Below are 24,501 nucleotides of genomic sequence, written 5' to 3' on the forward strand. Positions count from 1 at the left end.
GGTCTATGATCAAGACTAATACTTATTAGTATTAGTATTAAACACTTATTAGACACTGGTTAATATAATAAATAATTAATAAAATAAAAACCTAATTCAATAAGGAATTTAAAAATGAAAATTGATAAAATAAATGTCAAGGGGCAAATATTGGCAATTCTTTTTTTTTTAACAACTTCTTTATTTAGAGTATAAAAACCGCATGTTCATTATTCAATTAAACTCGAATATTTTTTAGCAATAAGAATCAAAATACATTTGATAATTAAAATATAGGTAGAATTCTGACGGAATTTAAAATTTTAAGTTATTTGCATCACTGGATATGGAAAATTAACATAAAGATAGTATCTACATAAGTTGATCGAATGTAATTGTAATACAATATTTTCTAGTCATAAAATCGAAGAAATTAGAAAAATATATTTAGAGAGATATATAGATGGAACTCTTGTATTTAATTATTACAAATTAAACGGAGAATTAATGTATTATCATATTATTATAATCGTGTTTGAGTACATAAAAATAGCTTAATAATTAAGTACGATTATGTTCAATTATCGTGAATTACTCACTTTGCTGTCAGATATGGCCGAATGCGGCGCGCTGTAGCATACTTGGGCCTATTTTATAGGCTTGGCAACACATGTGTGTTCAACGTACGTTATTATTTTTACTATTGTACAGACGTACTTCACAGATAACAGACTTTTATCTTTCACTACTATTTTGTATTTTGCATATAACTTATAACTTACAACTATTAGTATAACAATTAACGAAAAACACCAGTCATTTTTTTTCATTACATTCAGTATTTATGTTAAACATACAAGTGACGATTCTATACTGTAAGTACTTACCTCGTTAACTATATAAAATTAATATCTTATACATTTTTAAACATATCTAAATTTGAGCATTAAATAGACCCTATAATGTAAAAATTTTAAATATTTACCTTTTTCCTTTTTATTAAATTTTCTATATATTTTTTTAGGTACCTAATTTGTCTAATTGAAAATAATTACTATGGCCCCAAAATTATCCGATGCAGCTTATAGAATATTATGAGAGAAACATAGATCCTAATAGATGGACAGTTTTAATGAAGACTATTAATATATCATAAATTGTATTAGTGTTATGTGGTGGTTTTCAATACAGGATTCTGTGTCAGCACTTTAAACGTAAAGAGAACAATGCATTTATAGTTTTAAAAGATATGTCAGAAAACGTATTTTACACAAAGAGAGTATTTTTTGGAGCAATAAATGGTTTGAAACATTGGTTTTAATTTGTTTTGCCTACTTTAATTATGGAAATTGGAATGATATTATATTAAACACAATAAACTACGTTAACTTAGCTACTGATGACTTTAGATAACTTAAACAAAAAGCCAGAAAAATTGTGATTTAATACTTTGTTGATATTATACATTTGTATTTTATATCTAGTTATTCAAAGTTATAAATAACAAACTTATTATGTATTTTTTGTTTTTAGTTTTTAAATAAAATAATATTATTAACGTATAGTTAAAAACAAATTTATACAGTAAAATATACCAATGCATTATTTAACATAACAGAATTTAAAATTATAAACAAAGGTATGTATGTAATGCTATAGCTTTGTTGTGAGGGTCAGGCAAGAGCCAAGTGTAATCCCATTGAGCTAAATCACACCCAGATAGGAAAAAAATTGCCAACAATAAACTACTATTTTAAGTACTCAATGGTGGTTGTACTTTGTTTGCTATTTCTTTTCATATTAACATTATTTTTAAGTATACCTAATACTTAAATTTAAGGAAATTAGCATCTTACTGTTAAATATACAAAAAATGTGTTATGTATATCCATTAAGTAAATGGATACATAGTTAATACATTTAACGTTAATAATCAAACTGATTGGATTTACATTTTATTTAAAAAAAACTGTTTATTTTAATAGAAATCGATTAGGTAGTAGGTTATATAAATTATCATTAAATCATGAATCTAATGATTAATATTATTTATATATCGTACAATATTATCGAGTAAAAAAATTCACTAAAACTTCAATACTTTCAAAAATTTATCAAGTTCTTCCAAACTCATCTCCGGTGAATCTGTCATTTCTTCGATTTGATTTTCTTCTTAAGTGACAAATCTAAAGTTACTTGTTCTCATGGGTTGTGTTGATGGCTGATCGGTCATTTCTTCCCATAAATACTCTGTAGTAGAAGGTTCTATTTTAATTTCTTTTTTTGGTGCATTGACTCATATAGATTTAAAGTCAACGAAAGCTTGTCTTAAAACCGGTTTTTGCGGATCGGTCATTTCTTCCCATAGATCTGCTGGGGCATAAGTTATGTCATCTAAATCTATTTTGTTTTTTTTTAAGGCGTGTATCGAATGACGTTGGTTTGAAAACAGGGTTTCCCGACATTTTTCCGGTATAACCCCATTCGCTTAACGGAGTAAAATATTTTTCTTCTAATTCTTCTAATCTCAAATGGTTAACACGATAATCCATTAATTCTCGACGTTTTTGTACAACATGGCGCGACACCTTTTCTCCTATTTTCAGTACACTCAAATCGCTTATTATTCGATTTACCGTCTCTAATATTTCGCTCCATTCGCCTCTTTTGCGGCTGTGGACGACCTTGTCGGATCTCACAACTGTTTTGACATTGCAACAATTTAGTTTCAATTCGTTCTCATTAATGCTACGATTTGCCACGCCATCATTTTCGTGCTGTTTTAGACACTTCGGTTCTTTAAACCTTTCAAAAGGTAAACTCTTGGCTTGCAAACTACCCACAGAACTAACAACGCCAATATTACACAGTACAGCATCACCTAAACCGAAACGAGTAATCCATCTAATATAAACGCGCTATTTTTACTAGGTACGTCTGTTTAAAAATCGCGTTTATCTTCGTTACAAGGATAGATGTTATTATATTTAAGATAATATGCAGTGCTACATAATCACGTCTTGCCTACAATGTAATAATTACGATCTGTTTTCATTTATTTTTACTGTGTCCTATCAGCGCTAGAAGAATGTATTTAATCGGTTAGTAATCGATAAAAAACAATTTCATACATGCAATTTAAAACAACAGCTGTACATAGCTGACGCAATTACCAGCGTCACTCTAATCGCTTCCCAAATAAATCTGCCCCCTCTCTCATTGGCGCGACTGGGGGGGGGGCAAGGAAAGTATTAAACTTCTAAGCGTCTTTAGGCCATAAAAAAATGTCAGCAACCAATCACGCTAGCCTGTAAGTAACATTTTTACCGAAATTTTGAGTTTTAAAGGGTCTAAATCCCTCAGCCCTGGTACTCTCCACTTCTAGTTGCGCCAATGTTGGTCCTTAATTAACCCTCTCCGCGCCAAATCTTACCCCATTTTACTTTTGCAACTGATCGAATTTATCTGGTTTTTTTATACACTTCGTGCTAATCAAAAAAGGCTTCCCTGATTCTTTTTATCTCAGACCTATATAAATAATTTAAACGTTTTTGGGTAGTACGTTATTCAATTGCGTTGAAGTTCCTAAACAATTTTGACTATTAAAAACATTTATTACACGCAACCTCTAAAGATATTAAAAATTACCTTCAATTTTTACTTATTAATCTTTTGCGCCATCTTATTATAAATATGACGGGACTAGTCCATCATTAACAATAACAGCCGCTTGAATTAAAATCCCAGTTTTTATTACAATATCTGTGTTTTAAGTTCAAAAATTACATTTTTATGCAATTATTTTTAAATGTATTTTGAAGCTAATATTATAATAAAATGTTTAGGTATGTACTTAAATTACCTATTTATTAAATGGAAAAATCGGTAGGGCCTAATTCAATTTGTTTAACTTAGGCGCGGAGCTGAGAAAGTATTAGTTTTATACTTATGTTTTTTTTAACTAATAGTATAATATATCTAGAATAAAGTAAAAATGAATTGATAAAATTATGTTCTTAATAACCCCAATGCGTTTTAATAAAACACGGTTCAACCGCAATCCGTTGTGTAATTACTTACTTCTTTAAATTGTATTACATTTGAAACCTATGTTCAATATTGAATGGTTCCTATATTTATTGTGTACCTATCATTAAGTAGGCTTTATCCAATTGGATGGGACACCAATAAACTATAGTTAATTGCCTTATATGATGGTATATTGTATAAATTGATAACTTGTAAAAAATAAAACTCACAGACAATATATGGATTGGTCACACAGCTTCTGAAAGTGTAACTAACGCGGTCGCAATGTAAAGGCAATAAAAAATAAAATTCATACAAAGAAAACTAACAGTACTATAATATCATATCATTAATTTCTCTTTAAGTTTTGTAAAACGTTATACAGACCAGACGTTCATGTCCCAAAGACCTAAAATAATTTAGACCATCACTAAACCCGCTCTTTATTTTTGTAATATCTACAGCTATTACTAAAATCTATCACACCTTTTAATCATTATGACTCGACTTTAGCTACAGCCTTCGTTATTTTGCTGCGATCACCAAAATCCGTAGTCGTTAAATGAATCCGTCATTTGAGAAAGAACAAAATGCTATCTTCTTCTTTTTCATCGTCGCCTTACAACTCCCAACTACTGAAAAGACAATAGTTATGAATACCAAAATTGCGTGATCGCAACTACACTATTCTATTACAAAGAAAAAATCTTTTTTTCTTAATATTTATATTTTTTACTTAAAAATTTGTCATTTAAATATAATAAACAATTATTCATCCATATTCTAAGTGGATGAAAAACATTGATTCATTGTCTCCTATCACACTTTGTCACTAGATCATATACTCATATTTAAAATAATTATATTAACAAGCATCCTAAAATATTACATAATAAATCTATAATAATTTCATTTCACACTGTTATGTACAAAAGGCCATTCCATGTTTTCATATTGAAAAAATATTTTAATTTTTTAACCTCCGATTTTTTTTTAGTTTTTAAAAATAATTTTTTGAAACAAAAAAAAAAAATAATGTTTTGCTTATAAAAATGTATACGCTAAAGAGTATTATTTTTGTGGTTTGGGTTAATTAAAAACTAAATATTCAATATATTTTTTTTTTCCATTTTCTAGAATAAAACAATGCTGTTGACAAATAGCGGGGCATTTTTTTGCATTTATATACCAAATACCAAACTTTTAATTTTTGTTCATGTTTAATAACATCATTGGTTCATAAAATTCAAAAAAAATTTTTTGGGGTTTATTTATGAACTCTTTCCTTGTGCTGTAGCAAACAAATTCCACTCGGCTTCTACACAAAATCTATTTTACGATTACAAAGATTTGCCATATTTTTATATTAGATTCTAGCCTCAACAGAAAAATAATGTAACTTTGTTATATTTGGCACAATTATTATTATTATTTTTTTTTTATTGATACCTGATGTAAACCGCATTTAAATTATGTATCAAATGATGAATAAAAAAAAGTTTTTGTTTGTAAAATTATACTTACGTTTTAATTTTACACGGTATTTATTGCTACAAGATGTTTGTTTTTAAATTTTCCTTAAAAGTAAAAACTGATGATAAACAAAATACTACAATAGAATGTTTACATGTTTGGGATATTAAAAAATAAAAATATTTATTCAATATTTAATTAAAGTACACATAATTATAATTTGAACTATGTAGGTTTCGTTTTGATACTACTATCGGGGGTTAAATTACAGAGTTGGGATTATTTATAAACATAGGACATAGGGGGTTTTGGATATATTTTTTTTTTTAACTGTACCACCTAGGTACAAAAAAAATTATTTTGTCATCAAGGACCTGTAAACAATGTATTAGACTATTTCCGAACATTTTTTAACTAGAGTCACACACACATTAGGTGATTTCACATGGTATGGCCCTTCTTTGAATAACTTCAACAACGTTACGCTATTAGTTAATACTAGTTTACTGTTAGACCGACTTACCATTGTAACTGAGCACTGGTCACTTGCCATACAACAGTGAGTAGTCCTTTCTGTGACGTTCTTCGAGATGGACTAGGAAAATTTACAACACTTGCAGTTTGATATTGATATAGTCTACATTTGTTAGTAGTTATTATACCAAGAGGTTTTTTTAGAAGTTTTTAACTTAAATATTACTTCTAAAATATTAATAATATTACATAAACGCAAATCTTGTATATTTTATTTTATTTATTCATAAAAAGAATGAAATTATTTACCACTTTACCTGAGCAAGTCAATAATTATTACAATTGGGCTTTGTCAATGTCAGGTAAGAAAAAAAAAAGTTTCCATTGTTTGAATTGATTTATCTTTAAACTATTGTTTTGTCCTAATATAGATGACAGGACCAAAGGATGGTTAATGGTTGATTCTCCTGTACCAACTCTTACCTACATATCTATATACCTCATTATCGTTTATTTGGGTCCAAAATGCATGAAAAACAAAAAACCATTCAAGCTCACCTCACTTCTGATAACTTACAATGTTCTTATGACGTTACTAAATTTGTATATTGCCATAGAGGTATAAATATGTAATATAAGTTATCTATGTATTAATGTTCTATCTGTATAGAATATTTTATTTGATGGTAATTTGTATGTGCTTTGTATTTGTATTTGTTTTCAGATTTTGATAACATCTAGTCGTTTACACTACAGCTACATATGTCAACCGTTAACTTTCATAAACAATATTTTTGAATATAGGGTACGAATTTATATCATACAAACACCATTTAAAGATAAAATACAATAGACTAGGACGTCCACAGGAAATTTATCAGGGAGGGGCACAAAGAAAGTACATTTTTTGAAGCTTACGTTTTAAAATATCTCTACAGTATTCATATTATACAACTTTTTTTCTTCGTCAATTTTAAATTTATAAATCTATACTAAAGTCAAAATATCAATGAAATGTTTATTGAAACAATAATAAAAGTTAAAATTTTCAAAATTATATTAAAGTCCTAGGGGAGGGGGCCAATGCCCAGTCTTCCCCCTGCCACCAGCGCCCATATATTTAGAACAAGCCTTTTACAATCAGGCTTGTGTTAGTTGAATGGGATAAAACATCGAGAGTAACATTAAGTTAAACTAAGGCTCATCAGAACTAACATACTTTCTATAGATTACAACTTAACATTCTAAAATAAAAATATTAAGTTAAAATATATTCTATATTTATACTATGGGTTTTAGTTTTAAATAATATAACAATGTAAGTTAAGTATATATATATATATTTTTTAAAAGTATTCACAAGAAAATCTAAAAAATTAGTCTTCAACCCCTGCCCCTTTTAATTTATATAAATAAAAAAAGACAGAAGTTTGTGATTTTGAAATCTGCAAGTTAATAATTTCAATTTGTTTACTTTCTAGTTGTTGAATGCTATATGGTGGTATTATTTTTCCAAGTTGCTCGAGTTTAGCGACACGATATTTTTTATTCTTCGAAAAAAGGATCGTCAGCTGACGTTTTTGCATGTTTATCACCATTCGACCATGTTTGCACTTTGGTGGACTATAGTGAAATGGATTCCTACTGGATCTATATTTTTGGCAGCCATGGTGAATTGTTTTATACATGTATTGATGTACTCCTATTATGCTCTAAGTGCCCTAGGTCCGAAAATAGAAAAATACCTTTGGTGGAAAAAATATTTAACGATACTTCAATTGGTTTGTACATCAGCAATTTAAGAATAAAATTTAATAATTAACTACAAATTTTATCTTTCTATTTTGCGTAGGTACAGTTCACTACAGCCTTATTTTTGGGCATTCACGGAATCAAATCTGAATGTGCATTTCCTAAATGGATGCAATATGTTTTAGTAGTTTACATGATTTCATTTCTTGCGCTGTTTGGAAACTTTTATGCTAAAGCATACGTCGGGAAGGTAAACATTTTATTAAAACTTAAATAGATTTTTTCTTTGTTTAAACGAAAACTAATTGAGCTATTTTCAATAGTGGAACAAATCTACTTTATCGGTTACGTTTTTTTCGATTTTTTTTTTTTTAATCGACAGTACATATAATGCTTATTAGTTAATACGAATTTAATTATATTCTAACCTCTTCGTCTTCGTGTCTACACTCTACTACCTAGACCACGCATTCGTTATTGCAATCTTGCTACTAATTTGTACAGATTGTATAATCAGTATTAAAAGTACTGTCGATTAAAAAAAAAATAGAAAAAAAGGGTGCCCGGTAAACTAGATTTATGTATATCTGAAGTTCGGACAAATCAATATTTTATCTTGAATACCCTAATAACTCCGGATTTAACAATACATTTTTACACGGATTTTATAAGACTGCAATTTTATATTAGTATTTCTAGATAATGTTTACAAAAAAATATTCGATCTGACTAGTATTTTAAGATTTCATTATTTTAGTGATTCAAAGTGAAAACAAGTTTTGTTGGGTATTTAGGAGAGATCGAAACGATTTGAAAGTTTTGCACCTAGCCCTGAGTTTTTAGGGACTCCCCCTCCTTATTGTGGTAATAACCAATGCTGGTATGAATTGTACAAAATACTAGTTAAGGGCAACATGTAAAACCATTATCTACATGTGTTATTTAAATAATTACCAATTTGGTACACTTATTTTCGGATCAAAGATCAATATTTTATGTTGGAACTAACAGTTTCAGAAGCCAGAAATATTATTTAACCATCGCGGTCATTTAAGATAACTAATAAGTAGTGACACCTACAGCGCAAGTAATCTTTTCAGACTCGTTTAATTATGTACTTTTAAAAAAATTATTGGTATATTAGGTTGTTAAAATTGTTTTAAGTTAAAGACAAAAAAAGCCACTTCAGTAAGTAAGGTCCGGGCATAGTCGGGGGCGAAGAATATGGAACAGGGGAGGTCACCGGTCTATAGTATTTTTTTTTAAACTGAAAGTGATAAAATTACTTCCAAACGCGTAATTGTAGATATGTAAAAATACATTGTCAATAATATATAAACAATTTTATTTTTAGCATTAGGTTTGCTCATCCGTCTATAATAATTTGTCGCCGTAGTATATAATAATAATATAATATAGTAAATAACAACATAATCAAAATATTTTTCTGATACCTGTTGACTGTTGATTCATTCTAACATAACAATCTAGAAATTTACTACGGTCCGTGTAATTTCCCCATAATTTTTTTTTTGTTTTTACTTAATAAAAAAAAGGTTGTTGAAAAATTGTTTATGTTGTAGACTCACACTAGATCTACCTTCAGTCTAATTTTCAAACCTAAAAGTCTAAAATTGCTCGAAAATGAAATGTAAAGAAAAATGTTCTACTCCTTTTAGAGGGAAGGGTTTGTGATCTTTTTTTTAGTTTTTATCTATAGAATATTCAATACCAATTTAGAACTAATTTGACTACTTTTGTAAAAGTTATTGCATGTCGTAATTTTAAGTTGAAAAATATGTACATTTTTTGGCGTTTTTCTCGATTTTGTAGTGGAAGGGAGAACTTAAAATTATTGGCAAAATTAAGTATCTTTTAGGTACGGTTTGTAATCTACAGATTTGCTACATGATGAAATCGGTTCAGCGGCTTAAAAGATATCGTGGGTAAAAACAACACCATCTCAGCTACGTATCGAAGCTAAAAACAAAGAAATATAAAAAGCGTCGAATTTAAAATTACATTTTTGTGTATATTTATTAATACACACTATACTACATTAAGGATTATATTTTATCAATAAATACAAATAATCTTAAAAGTAAAATACCTATTCAAAATAAAACAATTATATTTGAATTCCAAAAAAGTGGCCATATCTGGATTTAATAAATTCAGCGTCTAATTAACAAGATGTTATTATACATTTTTTAGGGTGCTGTTAAAATAAAGAACAACAAAAACCAAAATTTTGATCACATTCTAAAAGATAACACGGAATGTATGGATGATAGTACAAAAAAAATCGATTAAAAATAAAATATTCTTAGTTATGTTGGATTGAATTTATTATGGAGACCGATAATGTTAAAAATAAATATAAGTGCTTGTGAAAGATTATTATAATAAAAATATTGATTTTACACTAAACAACAATAATTCACAGAACTTGTACTCAGTGCCTTGTATATAGGTTTAAAACTACACAATGTATTACATTATTTAATTATCAGCTTTCAGATATGCGTATATTATTATTTTATTATTGTTTTAAAATTTAAGATTATTAGTACTAATATAAGAAAAATATTATTAGGCACCCGTGGTCTGTTAGGTTTTTTGTTAAAAAAAAGACTTAAGGGAAAAGTGATAACGCTTCATGGTTATCGGATTTAGCTAAATTGTTTTTGTTTGAAAGAAAAACAATTACAATAGTCTTTGTTTGAAGTCATTAAAAGTTTGAATGTAACTACTTTTTTATCCGGTATATTTGTTTATGAAAATAAAACCAAAAATCGAACCCTATGTTATTCAGACCGTCAAAAATCTTACTTTTTTCAAAAAAAAAAATCTGATTGTTCTATGTATTGTTATCACTTTTCCCGAAATGCCATTTTTCACCCTAAAATAGCTTGAACTTGTAATAAAATATACGTTTAATACGAAAATATTACTTAAAATTGTGTATTGTTATAAAATGTTATGTAGATGTTCAATAAAAATTTTGAATAGGTTTTTATCATTATGAAATAGTGTTCATTTTTTATTCATATTCCTCGTGGTATTCACAGCAGAGTACCGCTTGTGAATTTAGTCCAAAAAAAGACACCGCTAGCAAGTTTGGGAACTGCTGCCTTAATTATGGGTAATAAAATATAAATAAAGCTAAAAGTAAGTTGACATATTAGATTTTAAAATTACCCATAGCTAGCAACTGATATTTTCAGCACTCTTAAAGGCTATTATACTTTGTATTATACTGAGGTTTTTTTACTATGTATTATGAATATTACAATTTTGCAATTTTCAATATGTTATAAAAGTTATGTAGATAATCAAGGATAGAACACTATTTGTTTTTAATAATAAATTACTACATTTGAATATTGTAGTTTTTATTGTGCTTATATATATTTATTATTTACTATTGGAAAAGGAGAACTTACTCGTTGGATACATAACGGATCGCCATACTGTATTGTGCTCATGATTGAAATATACAAGGTTACTGGTGCTCATATACCCCTTCTTTATCAAATATTCGATGCTTAAAACAAATATATCAGCGTAACGGGCGGCCAACCAAAATCAAGTATATAAGTGTAGGGTAAAAATATATAGTAATAGTGAAATTGATATCCCGTTACGCTGTCATTTTATTTCTGAAGATAATAATTCGAGACGATGTGCGATAACCTGTATATTTCAACCATGATTGGGCTCTAAACGTCAACTCAAAAGTTTAGCACTTATATATTTGAGGTGCGATATGCAATAGCTGCACCTACTTCATCATAAGAATGGTAAATCACTACTATGTATAATGTTATATATTGTACGCTGTTGTTTAAAGCTTGTGCTTTGATGCTCAATCAAATCGCATAGAATTTGGACTTTTAGGATATTTTCTCACGTCTCAGATATTATAATAAAGAAAACGTTAAATCCCATGATATTTAAATAAGTACATAGTAAATAGTATATAAATAGTGGTGTAAGCCCTTTCTAGGCTTAACTCCCGTTGTAATTTTCATTTTTCCAGATCTCAATTTTATTATTATTTTGGCACATGACATGCTTATTTAAGATATAATTTATAATAATAATAGGTTGGTGTTAATTTTTTATCATAAGTAGAAAGAACAGATAGAGACATTTTTTTTATTTTAAAGCCATTTCTTCAAACAAAAATGCAGCGGGGACTGCGTTTTGCGCTTTTAGGATAATGTCCTTTATGGGTTTAAATTGATAAATTTGTGTACATTAATCGAATATAAAAATAACTATTACAGAAATGGGAATGAAATCTGAAATCCTGAAGCATCCGATTATTCAAATCTGTAAAAATAATATATGCGTCACGTACATATATGAATGCAAAAGATACATTTATTTATTTTATTTCGATATTATAAACATGTTTCTTTTTATGTTTAACGGGACAAATATATTATTGGGATATTATAATATACCCTTGGAACATTTTTCGCAGTTCAACCTTTACCTAGGAGCTAATCTATAACGAAGACGTATCCGTACATATTTGGCATATTACATCATCGTGTTTAGGTGCGTATATGAGTATTCATTGGCATGATCGGCATTATCGGTGTCAAAAACACACTGGTGAAAAATGTAAGTTCAATCGAAATTCGACACAAAATGCCGCATGAATAGTCAACGGTTATATTGTCACGTACCCGTTTTTGCTGGTGTGCTGCAATAATATTTTACATATTATAATCTATGTAGTGGCAATAAGACGGAAAAAAAAAATCACTCGTAAGAAAATCGCCCGAGGCCGTTCGTCAAGTGTTTTTCTCATTTACTTTAATCGCGTTAAAATTTATGCACACGTTCAAAAATGTTCGCAAGTATGGTACTGAGCAAGGTAAAGCGTAAGGTCTTTTTTGAACATTCATATTTTATATTTGCATTTGCCGATTGGAAATTCTAAAATATGTTTTAGCTGTAGTGTGTTGCGGTTATGCGTGCCGTACTAACGTATTATTTTTTTTGTTTTGTACATTAACCGTATGAACCGTATAATAGTTATTAGTTTTTCCGTTGAATTCATACGTATACGCTATTAATTTAATATTACAAATCGTCTTGTGTTTTTTAACGCTTGCTGCTCGTCGGTACAGATCTATTTCTTGAATCTGACTATATACAATAACGTTGTTATTATAATTAATACTAATAATTTAACTTATCCGCGCTACCATGATTGTTTTAACTGTATGACATATTTTTAAAGAAATAGTTAAATTTGTTTTATTTGAGTAATATAATAAGTGAATAAAATTAATTAATTACATACACCGACGGTGAAAGCGTTTAAGACGGGAAAATGTACACATTAGAAAACGAGTAATTATTATAAATATTTTAAACGTAAATTGAGAAATAATAATATAACCGTAAATTAAGACGGCGTTACGTATAGGCATTTTAAGTGTCTAAATGTATACAACTTATGAGGGCGTCGCACCGCCCATTTTTAAGGAGTAAAGTATAAGCAATTTTTACAAAATCCTAACTTAAAGGTTAAACTGTGATGTGTAATTATTAGTTCAATAACTAGGACTCTATTTTGGTAGTTAATTTATTTTTTGGACTATCACAGCATCCTTGAAAGCGATTTTAAAATGTGTTTTCATCTCTACATGTTTAAGCAGACTGAAAATAACTCGTTTAATTTTGGTTTTAGAGTAAAAAGCATCCATTATAAAATTGAAAGAGAACAATATTCTGGAGGGCAAGACGGTGCGTTTTTTTTCATTATTCCAAGTATAACGCTCAATACATAGTTTAGAAATAACAACTATTTAAACATTTTTAAATGACTTTAACTATTGTTCTCTTTTAATTTTAGAATGGATGCTTTTACTCTAAAACCGAAAGTAAGCGAGTTATTTTCATTTGGCGTAAACATGATTTTACCATTTAAAATCACCGGTGCGGCGCCCTCTTAAGAGGCGATTAATATTGCAGGAAAAGGGCTGACGCTTCGCACAATGATCGGATTTTGATCTTTACAGTGTTCGATTTTAATTATCTTTGAAAATGTTGACGATGTGATTTCAAAAATTAATTCATAGTAACACTCGTAATTTAATTAAAAATCGGTGGTCAGGAAATCTTCATTTTTACTAAAGAAATATTATATGAGAACAATTTATGTTAAACGTGTGTAAACTCTGTGTGATTACTTTGTACCCTTTTCTGCATAAACGTTGGGCATAGTAAAAGGAACTAAATAATATTACAAAAATTCCAAAATATTACATAAAAAAAAATGTTTGTGCATTACACTAAATTGTCTACACAACAAAAGTTGACATTTTTTTTACACAGAATTGTATACGTAATACCACAAAAGTGTTTTTTACTTCCTAAGCTATTAAAAAAATAATCTGATGTGAAATTAAAAATTTAAAATCTGATTCGGATTCAACAAAAAAAAATCTGTAAAGTAGACATTTTTCGGTTGCAGTTCAAATTTTTACCATTTAATAAATATTATAAATTTACATAAAGTTCACAATTTTTAGACCAAAATCTAAGTAATTGTCTAGTTCATAAAGTGGCCGCATGATAGGTTTATTTTGTGTACTCAGCTAAAAGATCACCGTTTTATGATTTAAATTAAATCATTTCATTTATTAAAATCTATTCACTCCACAAAATGTCATCCGTATACCTAAATAAAGTTGTATTGAAAAATGTAATTGTTCGTCACAAAAATATGAATATACTTAACAAATGCAAAATACAAATTAAAACATTTATTTTTATTTGCTAATTTTCCATTTTAAATTATTTATTTAAAATGTTTCAGCAAATTCAATTCTTTTCATCTTGATCGTAATATAACATCTATATTTAAGCAGTTGGAAGATTTTTATGAATGGTCGGAATCGGTGGCTGGTGAGTTTATGATTTAAATTTTTCGTCTAAAAATAACAAATAATTGAATATACTAAATTATTTTAGTTATAAATTTACTAAATATTTGTTTTTGTTTCATGTCAGACGAACGAACTAAAGGATGGATAATGGTCAACTCAGTATGGACTACAATAGTCATAATTTTGTGTTATTACCTAACAATATGGCTGCTGCCAAAGTATATGAAAAATCGTTCTCCATTCAACTTAAAAATTATTATGCTTGTATACAATGGCTTAATGGTGGTGGTAAATTCATTTATTGTTGTCGAGGTTGGTACACAATAGTATTAAACATGTTAACATTCAACCAAATTATACTCGTTATTACGTACCTTTTTAATATTTGTTATTTGACTGGCTTTCAGTTAGCACTAATGTCCACTAAATTGAATTATAGTTGGACGTGTCAACCAATAACGTACGTCGATGAAAATGCTGAGCTTAGGGTAATATAATGCGGTTGGTTAACACTAAAATACTGGATTTAAGCTAATATATATATATATGTATATATTTCAGATAGCAAAAGCTATATGGTTGTATTACATGTCAAAATTAGTGGAATTTTTGGACACAATTTTTTTTATTTTGCGTAAAAAGGATAACCAATTAACTTTCCTTCACGTATATCACCATTCTACTATGTTCTTGATCATTTGGTTGGCCATTAAATATATCCCTGGTGGTTCAGCATTTCTGCCTATCTTAGTTAACAGTTTTGTGCACGTGGTTATGTACACATACTATGCATTAGCTATTGCCTATGGAAATATATTTTCCAAGTTCAGGATCTATATAACGTCAATCCAAATGGTAGAAATAATGAATACACATAAGTTTTAACAAAATAACAATTCAACAAGACTCTTTTTCAGGCACAATTCCTCATGGGATTTATTCTAGGAACAAATGCCATCTTTAACGGTTGCCAATGGCCATTATGGTTAAGATGCGTGTTCTTGTTTTACGTGATCACAATGTTAATATTGTTTGGAGACTTTTATAGAAAAAACTATATCAAAAAAGTTAGTGTTAATGTTTCTTATATATTTTTTCTTAACTTTTGATTAATTATAGGTACTATAAAAGTATTTATTAGTGGTTTTATGTTCGTTTGAAATAATTAACCTACAGAAATCAGAATAAATATGTTAAGCAATTTTTCATTTCAGGCTAGCGCAAGAGAAAACGAAGGCGGAGTTGACATGAAAAGGATCTGATATTGTATGTGTTCACGGCCAGTTAACTGGTTTTTAAAAAATAAATTGATTGCTCTAATTATAATTTACTATATAGAATTGGATATAATAATTAATAATTAATATTAAATAAAACCCCCACTCAAATAACCTAACACTATTTTGTAAACATTTGTATATTGTGTGATATTTAAAATTTCAATTATTTTTTAAATTATACCTTAGTTTTAATAATTATGGTAAACAACCTTTCTTCTTTTCAATTTGTATGTTATAAGTGTTAGATAGGTACAAACATTTTTTTAAATTAATTATATCATCGAATTTGTAAAATAGCATGTAGTAATAAATAACTATACCTACCTACTTATGTTATACAAAGTACATAATAATTATTTATTATTTTATTTACAGTCCCAGATTACGCCTTTTCTAAACTAGGAACACAATTGAATATAAAGCTCAATAATATACATGAAAATAAAGAACATTTTTTAAAACAGTATTTAACAAATTAAGACTTAATAATAAGGATAATTTTAATAATAATTGTTAACTATAAATATAATTGATTTTTGATTGTCAATGAATAACAACAGCCTATTAAGCTTTCTTTGATGTTTCCATCAATAATTTGGTTTGGCAAACCGGCATCAAATAATCGAATGTTGACTTGAATATAAGTAATTTTGTCACAATAGTATGAAAATCTAATGGTAATGATGTTAACCACCGTTCTATTCCCACATTTTTGCAAATTGCTTGATTTAATATTAATCCTTATTGTTATAAATGATCTATACTTGGCTTCTTTTTAGATCTGTGTAGAGTGTAGACGCGGAACGGTAGGATTTTTTTTAACTGAGAGACGGGAGTGATAAAATCATTGAAATAAAACGCTTTAATGCGTTTAGAGGGTACATATTGTATTCGATGTGTTTTTTGTATTATTAGAAAATATGAATCTTTATTTTTAATCTTATGAAAATTGTAAATAATCTATTATTTGGTATACTTGCTTTTACACAGTAGGTTGTCTATAATACACTCATATAATGGTCTATAGTACTCTTATATATTATTCTTCTTCTCTTATTATTCAATAGAATAATCTATTATACACCCGAAACTAAAACAGTACCTAACTTTTGTTTTAATTATGAGATATGCACTTGCTTTGTTCAGGAAAATTACCCACTGTAGCCTTCTCTAATTACAGACTTGAAAATAAAGTAAATTGTTTTTGTAAAAAACATTTTTTCGCTAAATTCTATCTATACAATTTGTTTGACTAATAAATCTTATAAACTCGAATTTTCTTCGATAACGAAAAATCAAATAAATTAATTAATTAAATGACAATATTAATAATATTTTTATTTAATGTATTTAAAATATCTATTTTTTTCGATGATTTTTTTAAAAACTTACAGCAAGTTAAAATCATGTTGGTAAATCGTTAATTCTTTTTATATTCTATTTCCTATAAAGAATAAGTCAATTAAGAACAAGTCTAGAATTAACATAGAATTTTAATTTTTTTTTCAAACAAACGAGATGGAAGCAATTAAAAATATAACTAGGTGTTAGAGAAAATTGTATGCATATAACCTAAAAAAAACAATAGAAAATTATGTATAACTAATTATTTAAAGATAAATTAGTAGTTATTAAATTAATTTAGAATCAGTTTTTTTAGTTCACATAAAAAACAAAATCATTGTTTTATTCCTGTGTATTTTTATCATGTCTTCTATTCCTAAATTAAATATCTGGTAACTATAGATTCATAAAAAAATATTGTTGGAAATTTGCAAAAATTTGTTTAAAATAAAAACTGCCGTTTAATGCATGTATTATACACCATAACAATATGTTTGTTGTTAAAGAATTTAAAATAATAATAATAATAACATGGAATATTTGATAACTGTATATTTTTCATCATTTTTAAGTCTCTTGTAGAAGTACCTATATAATTTTAAACTTAGCATAATAAAAATTCAATATCTAAATACACTCTAAAGAATTATCCAAATAGCATAATTAACATAAATAGTTAATAAATATAGGTTTATTAGTTACTTTATACATATCATTGTACACAAAAATATAGATATAATTTATAATTAAAAAAATTAATTTATACTTTATTTACTTATTCCAAAATTTATTTCCACTTGACCTTGTTCCTTTGCCAGATTTTTTAGGCGGACCACTTGTGTCAACTGACATTTCTTCATCCTGTATTTGTGCTCTTATTGCTTTTTTTACATTTGACAATTCATTTTCTATTGAAGCTCTGTGCTTCAAAACATCCTGTTTCGTTCTATTGGCGTCAATGATCCGAGCTTGTACTGTGGATAATACACTTTCACATGAATCACACCACTGTTGTAAAGTATCTATCATAGTATCTATATCATTGGGTGCTACGTCTCTCCCAACTGTCCAATCTACTTCGAGATAACCACTTTGTTGGTCTAGTTCACCTGCTACTACATCAGAATAAATAGCTTCTATAATTAGGTCTTCAAGATCTCTAACGTTATTAACGTTCAATTCTTTCAAAAGTACATCGTAAGGTATTCGTTTCATTTTATTTGCTAATGTAACAATTGTTAAGTACTTGAGTTTTTTAATTTGTGATGTACTAAGTTCTGGTAATGACTCCTTATCATTCAAATAATCTAAATATGTACCATGAGAAAATATGCGCAACACATGCAGGTAAGGAGCATAAGAAGTATTTTCTAGCTCAACAACATTTGGACAATCTAAGAGCTCAGCAAACACAAATGTATCGACACAATCTAAGGCCTGTTTGATGACTTCGATAAGCTCGTCGCCTTTAACTTTTTGAGCTTGCACAACGAATTGTTGTAGAGGTTTCTCCAATAATTTTTCTTGAGACATTATGGGCACGAACTCATATACAAACACAAAACAAAATTGTTATCATTTAATCAAACACATATCATCATACTAAAACAATTATTAATAACTGATATATTATAACATTAGTAATAATTACTTAACAAAATATCGAGGCGAAATAAATATTGTGTACATCAATACGTATGTTATTTTTTAACTTATACGTTTATTTTACATAAAAGATTAAAAACAATATACATTTTTATAATATAACCTTAAAAAAAAATTTTACATGGAAAAAAATATGATATTTTTTTTAGCTCCATGTCATAAATCCTAAGCTCTTGATAAAATGCAATTATGATAACCCACAGAATAGTGATCTACGCTGACGGCACTGATTGATTTCTTTTACTTTGCCATCAGAACAAGTCTTTTAATTTCGTTACACATACTTGGTCAGGCATACTGGCTGTAATCGTTTAATATAATTCAACCATTTTATTAAAGTGAAGCATCGATTTTCGTCATAATTGTGCACATATTTAGCAGCTAAACGAATTCGAAATGGAGGATGATCTACCATCTAAATATGAAGTGATCGTAATTGGCACTGGTAATTCTTCCCATATGTCTTAATAGAATTTTCATAATTTTTATTTTGTTAATTTGTTATGATTAAGATAAATGTTTATTAAACTTTTTTTATTACAATTTATTACTCTAGATAGATTAAAGACTATCTATACATAGTTTGATTGTGACTACATAAGTATATTGTAAAACTTGGTCATTTATATTTTTGATATAAATGACACATTTATGAACAGATTAATTATAATGAATTACCTAAAAAGATTTATTCTTTGCATGTAACTGCGTAAATATGTTACCTATAAGTAATGCTAATTTATTTCTATAAACACCTGTTCATGACTCATTGTTCAACAATTTAATTACATTCTATCATATTTTATCTCTAGACTATACTGTTCTATTGTATCAAACCAAGTCATTAATTTCCAATCATACATTTTGTATTAGTATCAGGACAGTCTGTTTAAAGTATAGGTAATGCAAAGCAAATTAAGTAAAATGATAGCAATTTTCAACTAATAATTTTATAAGATAACAATAAATGTATTTTGTTACTATATTTATAACAAAGAACCTTTTTTTTAATTTCTATAATTCTTATTGGGTTTAAAAAGGACAACTATTATTAATTTTAAAGTTAAAACTGATTTCAGATCTTAAAATACACATAAAATATAATTTGTAAACCATACAGAAGACCAAATTATATTTGATGTCTATTTTAAGATCTGAAATCAGTTGATTATGTTAGTTTTAAAAACGTGAATTAATATGGGAAAAGGATAAAATACCTCTGTTATAACAGAAGGCTAGAACAAATTGTATACATATTTTTTAAAAATCTGAATTTTATGTAATTTGTGACATGTAAAAAATTAAGAATAGAAGGAATAGAATAGAACTGTATAGAGCGCAACAGAGAAATTTGATTTATCAAAGTTTAGGGAGATTATACTAAGTGGGAAAATGTTTATTACGAAATAATAATTTAAAAAAACAAATTTTTTTTTAACTTGGGAATGTATTTAAGAATATTAGCCAATTCAGTGTTCCATTTCAATTCACGTTTCATTGTATATTCATTATATATGGCACCTAAATCTTTAAGTTTGAATAGAATACTTATATTTTTATAAAAATGTATTATGTAAACAATTTTGATTGTTGAATAATGAACAGTAATAATACTTTTAATACTATTTTAAGACTTATTTTTTTTATTGGATCAAATCAGTAAAAATAATTATAAATACATTTATCAAAATATATATATATATACATTAAATTTGCTACTTATTTTCTTATGAAGAGTTCATTGAACGGTTGTGTAATCAGATATTCACGGTCTATTGGTCATGGTAACGGGGAAAGTGGATTTCCATTCTTATGTTTAGTTTTTTTAAATGGAGCAATACATTATATAAAAATGGAAAATAAAAATCTATATCTATTATTCTTTTCAAGAAATGCAGCAGTAGTATTTATAAAATATTTTGTCAGATTTAGTACATATTTATAATGTATAGGATTATTCAAATTTCTTGTAACAGTAAATTTGTCTATAAAATATTTGTTTTAGCCAAAAAGATGTAAAATAAAATACTTTTAATATTTTTTTTCTTATTTATTAACGCTTTTATTGAAAACATACAATCTTAAATATTAAAGGTGAAGTTTAATAATAAAATATCAAGCCATAAATGAGATTTAAATATATAAAGCAAAATGATGTAATGAAAATAATGACTGCTCAGTAACCAGTTTTGGTTAAATACTATTGAGTTATTACTTATTAGCATTTAAACGTATAAACTAGGGATGAGGTATTGTAGTGTTATTTATATCCACACGGAGCTTTCACCCGTACTTTCTTTCCATCTAAAATTTAAGTGCTAATAACTCAAAAAGTGTTTATTCACAACTGATTATAGACCAGTCCTTTTTTTATTATTACAATATCGCTCTGCTTGTAAAAGGTTATTAAAATATGTATAATGCTATTTCAATTTTAACAATTACCTAGTAAGATTAATTTTACTAAATGTAAAATGTAGTTTTGTTATTGTTAAATATAATTAGAATTTCATTAGAAAATTGTTTAGCTTACATAATTTTGATGAAAAAAATCATTGTAACATGAAATTTGAATAACTCTGTACATAGTGTGAATTGTCAACAATGTTAAATATTAATTAATTTATTTACATATAAATAGTCTTAATATTTTATTTTGTCTTTTGAGACTTCAAAAAAAGAAATAGTCAATACTGTATTTTATTTATTAAAACACTTTATAATAAATATGCTTTTATTTTTTAAGTAGACACTGTGTTTTAATATGTTTATTAAAATCTCCATAACTATGGTTTTTAGGAATGACAGAGTCTATTATTGCTGCTGCAGCTAGTCGCATTGGAAAACGTGTACTACATTTAGATAGGTAAAATCATTGAATAATATTTTTTATAATACAACCTATGCATCATGATTATATTTTATTATCATTTTGTGAATAAATTTTAGAAATGATTACTATGGTGGTATGTGGGCTTCATTTACTTTTGAAGCCCTTCAGAAATGGCTAGAAGAATGTCGTAATGGAAAAACAAGTAATAATGTCAAAGAATCCACATCCTTAACGCAAGGAAGTGAAAAGGCTGTATCTATTGGCAATCAGTTTTCTACTGTATTTAATATCGAAGAGAAATGGTTCATTCCTGAGTATGTCCAATACTACAGTGTGCTCAATTATTTGTTAAACATTTCAATTTTTTTTTTTCCTAATAGAAAACTTCCATCAAGTGGCAACTTACAGAGTGAAAAAGTCACTCAAACAGAAGAAAGTCCCAAAGACAATAAATATGGACAAACTGAACCCGAAACTACAATAAAACAAAACGATAAATTATGGTGCCAAGCCAAAGTTAAGAGTTTGGGCCGTAAATTTAATATGGATTTAGCACCTAAAGTTAGTTAGTTTATTTATTATATTTTTTCAATCAATTTTTGACACTTACAAATTTTAATTTTAATTTTTAGCTTCTATTTTCTCGTGGTACATTAGTAGAGCTACTTATTTCTTCAAATATATCTCGCTATGCAGAATTCCGTTGTGTTAATCGTATTTTAACCTGGCAAGGAAATAAATTGGAAACAGTCCCATGTTCTCGTGCTGATGTTTTTGCTACAAAAAATGTAGGACTTATTGAAAAACGTCAACTTATGCAACTTTTAACATTGTGTGTAGAATATAAACCAGAAAGTAATGAGTTCAAAGGATTCGAAGACAAAACACTAAAAGAATATTTAGAAAGTAAAAGCTTAACTGAAAACTTAATGCATTATGTTTTATATGCTATTGCAATGTCTAATGATACAACGCCATGTATGGTTGGAGTTGAGAGAACCCAACGGTTTTTGAGTAGCCTCGGCCGTTACGGCAATACACCATTCTTATGGCCTATGTATGGTACTGGCGAATTACCTCAGTGCTTTTGTAGATTATGTGCCGTTTTTGGTGGTGTTTATCATCTCAAACGAGCAGCTAATAGCGTTATTGTCGAAGATGATCAGTGCAAAGCAATTATATCCGATGGATCAAGGCTCGATTGTGACCATCTTGTTTTGGGTGTGGCTGATGCGCCTCCTGAGTTCTTAGGCTCGGCACCAAAAGCTGGGCTATCTAGAGGCATATTCATCATTGATAGATCGATATCTGTCACTGACAAAGAATCTTTAACATTGTTACAATTTCCCATTAAGGGAAAAGAACCAATAACGATAATCGAAGCTGGGCCATCGACCCACGTCTGCCCTCCAGGATTATGTATGCTACGATTAATACTTTTTTTAAGGTTTTATATTGTTTATTAATTATTAATATTGTTTGTACGATTCAGATCTATTGCACATGACAGCAAAACAAATTGATAACGCTGTCAATGATTTAAAGCCAGCCGTTGAAGCTTTATTACACTCAGACTTTGCTGACGGAATAAATGCTAGGATTAATACTGATACTCAGTCTACACAAACTCTAAAAGAGGTATTTCATTTGTTTAAAAATTTACTGCTGAAATTAGTGTAGTTTAATTAATATTTTTGTATTTTTAGGGTGATTCTATAGATTCAAAGATAAAATCTAGTGATGAAGCTAAAGCCTTGAAACCACAACTGTTGTATGCATTATATTTCAATTGTCCGGAAACATCTGAATATGACCTATCACGCAATGTTCCGAAGAATGTTCATCTGTGTTCGGGCCCCGATTTAGAAATTGATTATGAATTTGCTGTTAACCAAGTACAATTGACACACAAATATATTCTTGCTATTTTTTAATTAACCAATTAAATATATTTAGGCAAAGACCATTTTTTCGAGAATGTACCCTGACTCTGAATTCTTGCCTCGAGCACCTGATCCAGAAGAGTTATCCCTTGAAGTTGATGAAGCAGCTGGACCTCCTTTCCAGGGTTCCGAAGAATCTAAAGAAGAATAATTTCAATTCCATTGAATCCATAATATAGCTATTGGGCCCGTTTCACGCCTATTGCACATCAATATTAAGACTCGTATTACTTTAGAACTGATGAGCCGTGCGTGTGGATGTACGTTTAAAAAAGAAAATACGCCTAGATGTTTAATTTTATATTTGAACAACATATTTTCATACACCACAATCTTGAAACAGGCCTAATAATTATTTTATTTTTCCTAATTTTAAATTGTAAGGTAATCATTAGTAGCATTTTATATTTCTTTATAGTTTTATAATCTATTCCGTGTCCAAATATAAAAGACATTTCTTACATTTCTTAGGTTTTTTTTTTTTTCTAAATACTTATCCTATATAGAAATAAATTGTTAATTAAATAATAGAACAATCATATTGATATATTTAATTATTAAAAATGTGTAACTGCTTTTAATTAATAATGTTAAAAAAAATACATTAATTTTCTAGTTAAATACTTAAAAAAAAAATAATAATTTAATATTAGCTGAAACTATCACATGTATAAATTTTTCAATGTTATTTAATAACTAAAAAAAATTATTTTTTAATATTTTTTTCTTGACATGCCTAATTATATTATTTTTGTTTTAACCATTATACATTTTTCAAAAAAATCGTTTAACCTAAATTACTGTAAATAATTAAA

General features: G+C 27.8%; 4 protein-coding genes across 8 annotated transcripts; 3 read left to right on the forward strand and 1 right to left on the reverse strand.

The window, feature by feature from the left end:
- The first annotated feature begins 590 nt into the window (after nucleotides 1-590).
- LOC126847517 (elongation of very long chain fatty acids protein 4-like) lies at nucleotides 591-10,821 on the forward strand. 3 transcript variants are annotated; one of them, XM_050587816.1, is made up of 8 exons: nucleotides 592-854; nucleotides 1,004-1,193; nucleotides 6,250-6,317; nucleotides 6,387-6,574; nucleotides 6,680-6,760; nucleotides 7,437-7,736; nucleotides 7,808-7,957; nucleotides 9,922-10,816. In XM_050587816.1, the coding sequence occupies exons 3-8, from the start codon at nucleotides 6,251-6,253 to the stop codon at nucleotides 10,018-10,020; spliced, it is 885 nt and encodes a 294-aa protein (XP_050443773.1). In that variant the 5' UTR covers nucleotides 592-854; nucleotides 1,004-1,193; nucleotide 6,250; the 3' UTR covers nucleotides 10,021-10,816. The 3 variants fall into 3 exon arrangements, with proteins under 3 accessions (XP_050443774.1, XP_050443773.1, XP_050443772.1); XM_050587815.1 differs by lacking the exon at nucleotides 1,004-1,193 and having other exon boundaries at nucleotides 593-854; nucleotides 9,922-10,814; XM_050587817.1 differs by lacking the exons at nucleotides 1,004-1,193; nucleotides 6,250-6,317 and having other exon boundaries at nucleotides 591-854; nucleotides 9,922-10,821.
- Nucleotides 10,822-12,578: 1,757 nt separating this feature from the next.
- Nucleotides 12,579-16,406, forward strand: LOC126847518 (elongation of very long chain fatty acids protein 4-like). 3 transcript variants are annotated; one of them, XM_050587819.1, is made up of 8 exons: nucleotides 12,659-13,080; nucleotides 14,552-14,640; nucleotides 14,746-14,933; nucleotides 15,029-15,109; nucleotides 15,183-15,476; nucleotides 15,539-15,688; nucleotides 15,836-15,887; nucleotides 16,277-16,406. In XM_050587819.1, exons 1-7 carry the CDS (start codon nucleotides 13,061-13,063, stop codon nucleotides 15,881-15,883), a joined length of 870 nt encoding a protein of 289 aa, XP_050443776.1. In that variant the 5' UTR covers nucleotides 12,659-13,060; the 3' UTR covers nucleotides 15,884-15,887; nucleotides 16,277-16,406. The 3 variants fall into 3 exon arrangements, with proteins under 3 accessions (XP_050443777.1, XP_050443776.1, XP_050443775.1); XM_050587820.1 differs by lacking the exons at nucleotides 12,659-13,080; nucleotides 16,277-16,406 and adding an exon at nucleotides 12,579-12,598 and having other exon boundaries at nucleotides 15,836-16,210; XM_050587818.1 differs by lacking the exon at nucleotides 16,277-16,406 and having other exon boundaries at nucleotides 12,660-13,080; nucleotides 15,836-16,210.
- A 1,512-nt stretch (nucleotides 16,407-17,918) lies between these two features.
- LOC126843230 (COP9 signalosome complex subunit 7b) lies at nucleotides 17,919-18,971 on the reverse strand. The gene has a single exon (XM_050580613.1). The coding sequence runs from the start codon at nucleotides 18,776-18,778 to the stop codon at nucleotides 18,017-18,019; it is 762 nt and encodes a 253-aa protein (XP_050436570.1). The 5' UTR covers nucleotides 18,779-18,971; the 3' UTR covers nucleotides 17,919-18,016.
- A 142-nt stretch (nucleotides 18,972-19,113) lies between these two features.
- On the forward strand, nucleotides 19,114-24,176 carry LOC126839283 (rab proteins geranylgeranyltransferase component A 1). The gene is made up of 8 exons (XM_050574501.1): nucleotides 19,114-19,355; nucleotides 21,710-21,776; nucleotides 21,860-22,057; nucleotides 22,124-22,304; nucleotides 22,376-23,162; nucleotides 23,236-23,381; nucleotides 23,450-23,638; nucleotides 23,700-24,176. The coding sequence occupies exons 1-8, from the start codon at nucleotides 19,307-19,309 to the stop codon at nucleotides 23,835-23,837; spliced, it is 1,755 nt and encodes a 584-aa protein (XP_050430458.1). The 5' UTR covers nucleotides 19,114-19,306; the 3' UTR covers nucleotides 23,838-24,176.
- Nucleotides 24,177-24,501: the final 325 nt, after the last annotated feature.

Source organism: Adelges cooleyi, unplaced genomic scaffold (genome assembly GCF_023614345.1).
Source record: "Adelges cooleyi isolate 19-005CV unplaced genomic scaffold, UGA_ACOO_1.1 ACOO_flye_CR_arks_rails_tigmint_CR_PRNA_108, whole genome shotgun sequence".
Classification (NCBI taxonomy): domain Eukaryota; kingdom Metazoa; phylum Arthropoda; class Insecta; order Hemiptera; family Adelgidae; genus Adelges; species Adelges cooleyi.

Excerpts from the sequence above, each read along its gene's own strand:
- LOC126847518 (XM_050587819.1), top strand. The coding sequence starts at position 13,061 with ATGTACACATTAGAAAACGA. Across the intron at positions 15,477-15,538 it reads ATATAACGTCAATCCAAATG|GCACAATTCCTCATGGGATT; the intron begins GTAGAAATAATG and ends ACTCTTTTTCAG. Across the intron at positions 15,689-15,835 it reads GAAAAAACTATATCAAAAAA|GCTAGCGCAAGAGAAAACGA; the intron begins GTTAGTGTTAAT and ends TTTTCATTTCAG.
- LOC126847517 (XM_050587816.1), top strand. The coding sequence starts at position 6,251 with ATGAAATTATTTACCACTTTACCTGAGCAAGTCAATAATTATTACAAT. Across the intron at positions 6,761-7,436 it reads ACAATATTTTTGAATATAGG|TTGTTGAATGCTATATGGTG; the intron begins GTACGAATTTAT and ends TTTACTTTCTAG. Across the intron at positions 7,958-9,921 it reads CTAAAGCATACGTCGGGAAG|GGTGCTGTTAAAATAAAGAA; the intron begins GTAAACATTTTA and ends TACATTTTTTAG.
- LOC126839283 (XM_050574501.1), top strand. The coding sequence starts at position 19,307 with ATGGAGGATGATCTACCATCTAAATATGAAGTGATCGTAATTGGCACT. Across the intron at positions 22,058-22,123 it reads GAGAAATGGTTCATTCCTGA|AAAACTTCCATCAAGTGGCA; the intron begins GTATGTCCAATA and ends TTTTCCTAATAG. Across the intron at positions 23,163-23,235 it reads CGTCTGCCCTCCAGGATTAT|ATCTATTGCACATGACAGCA; the intron begins GTATGCTACGAT and ends TGTACGATTCAG.
- LOC126843230 (XM_050580613.1), bottom strand. The coding sequence starts at position 18,778 with ATGTCTCAAGAAAAATTATTGGAGAAACCTCTACAACAATTCGTTGTG.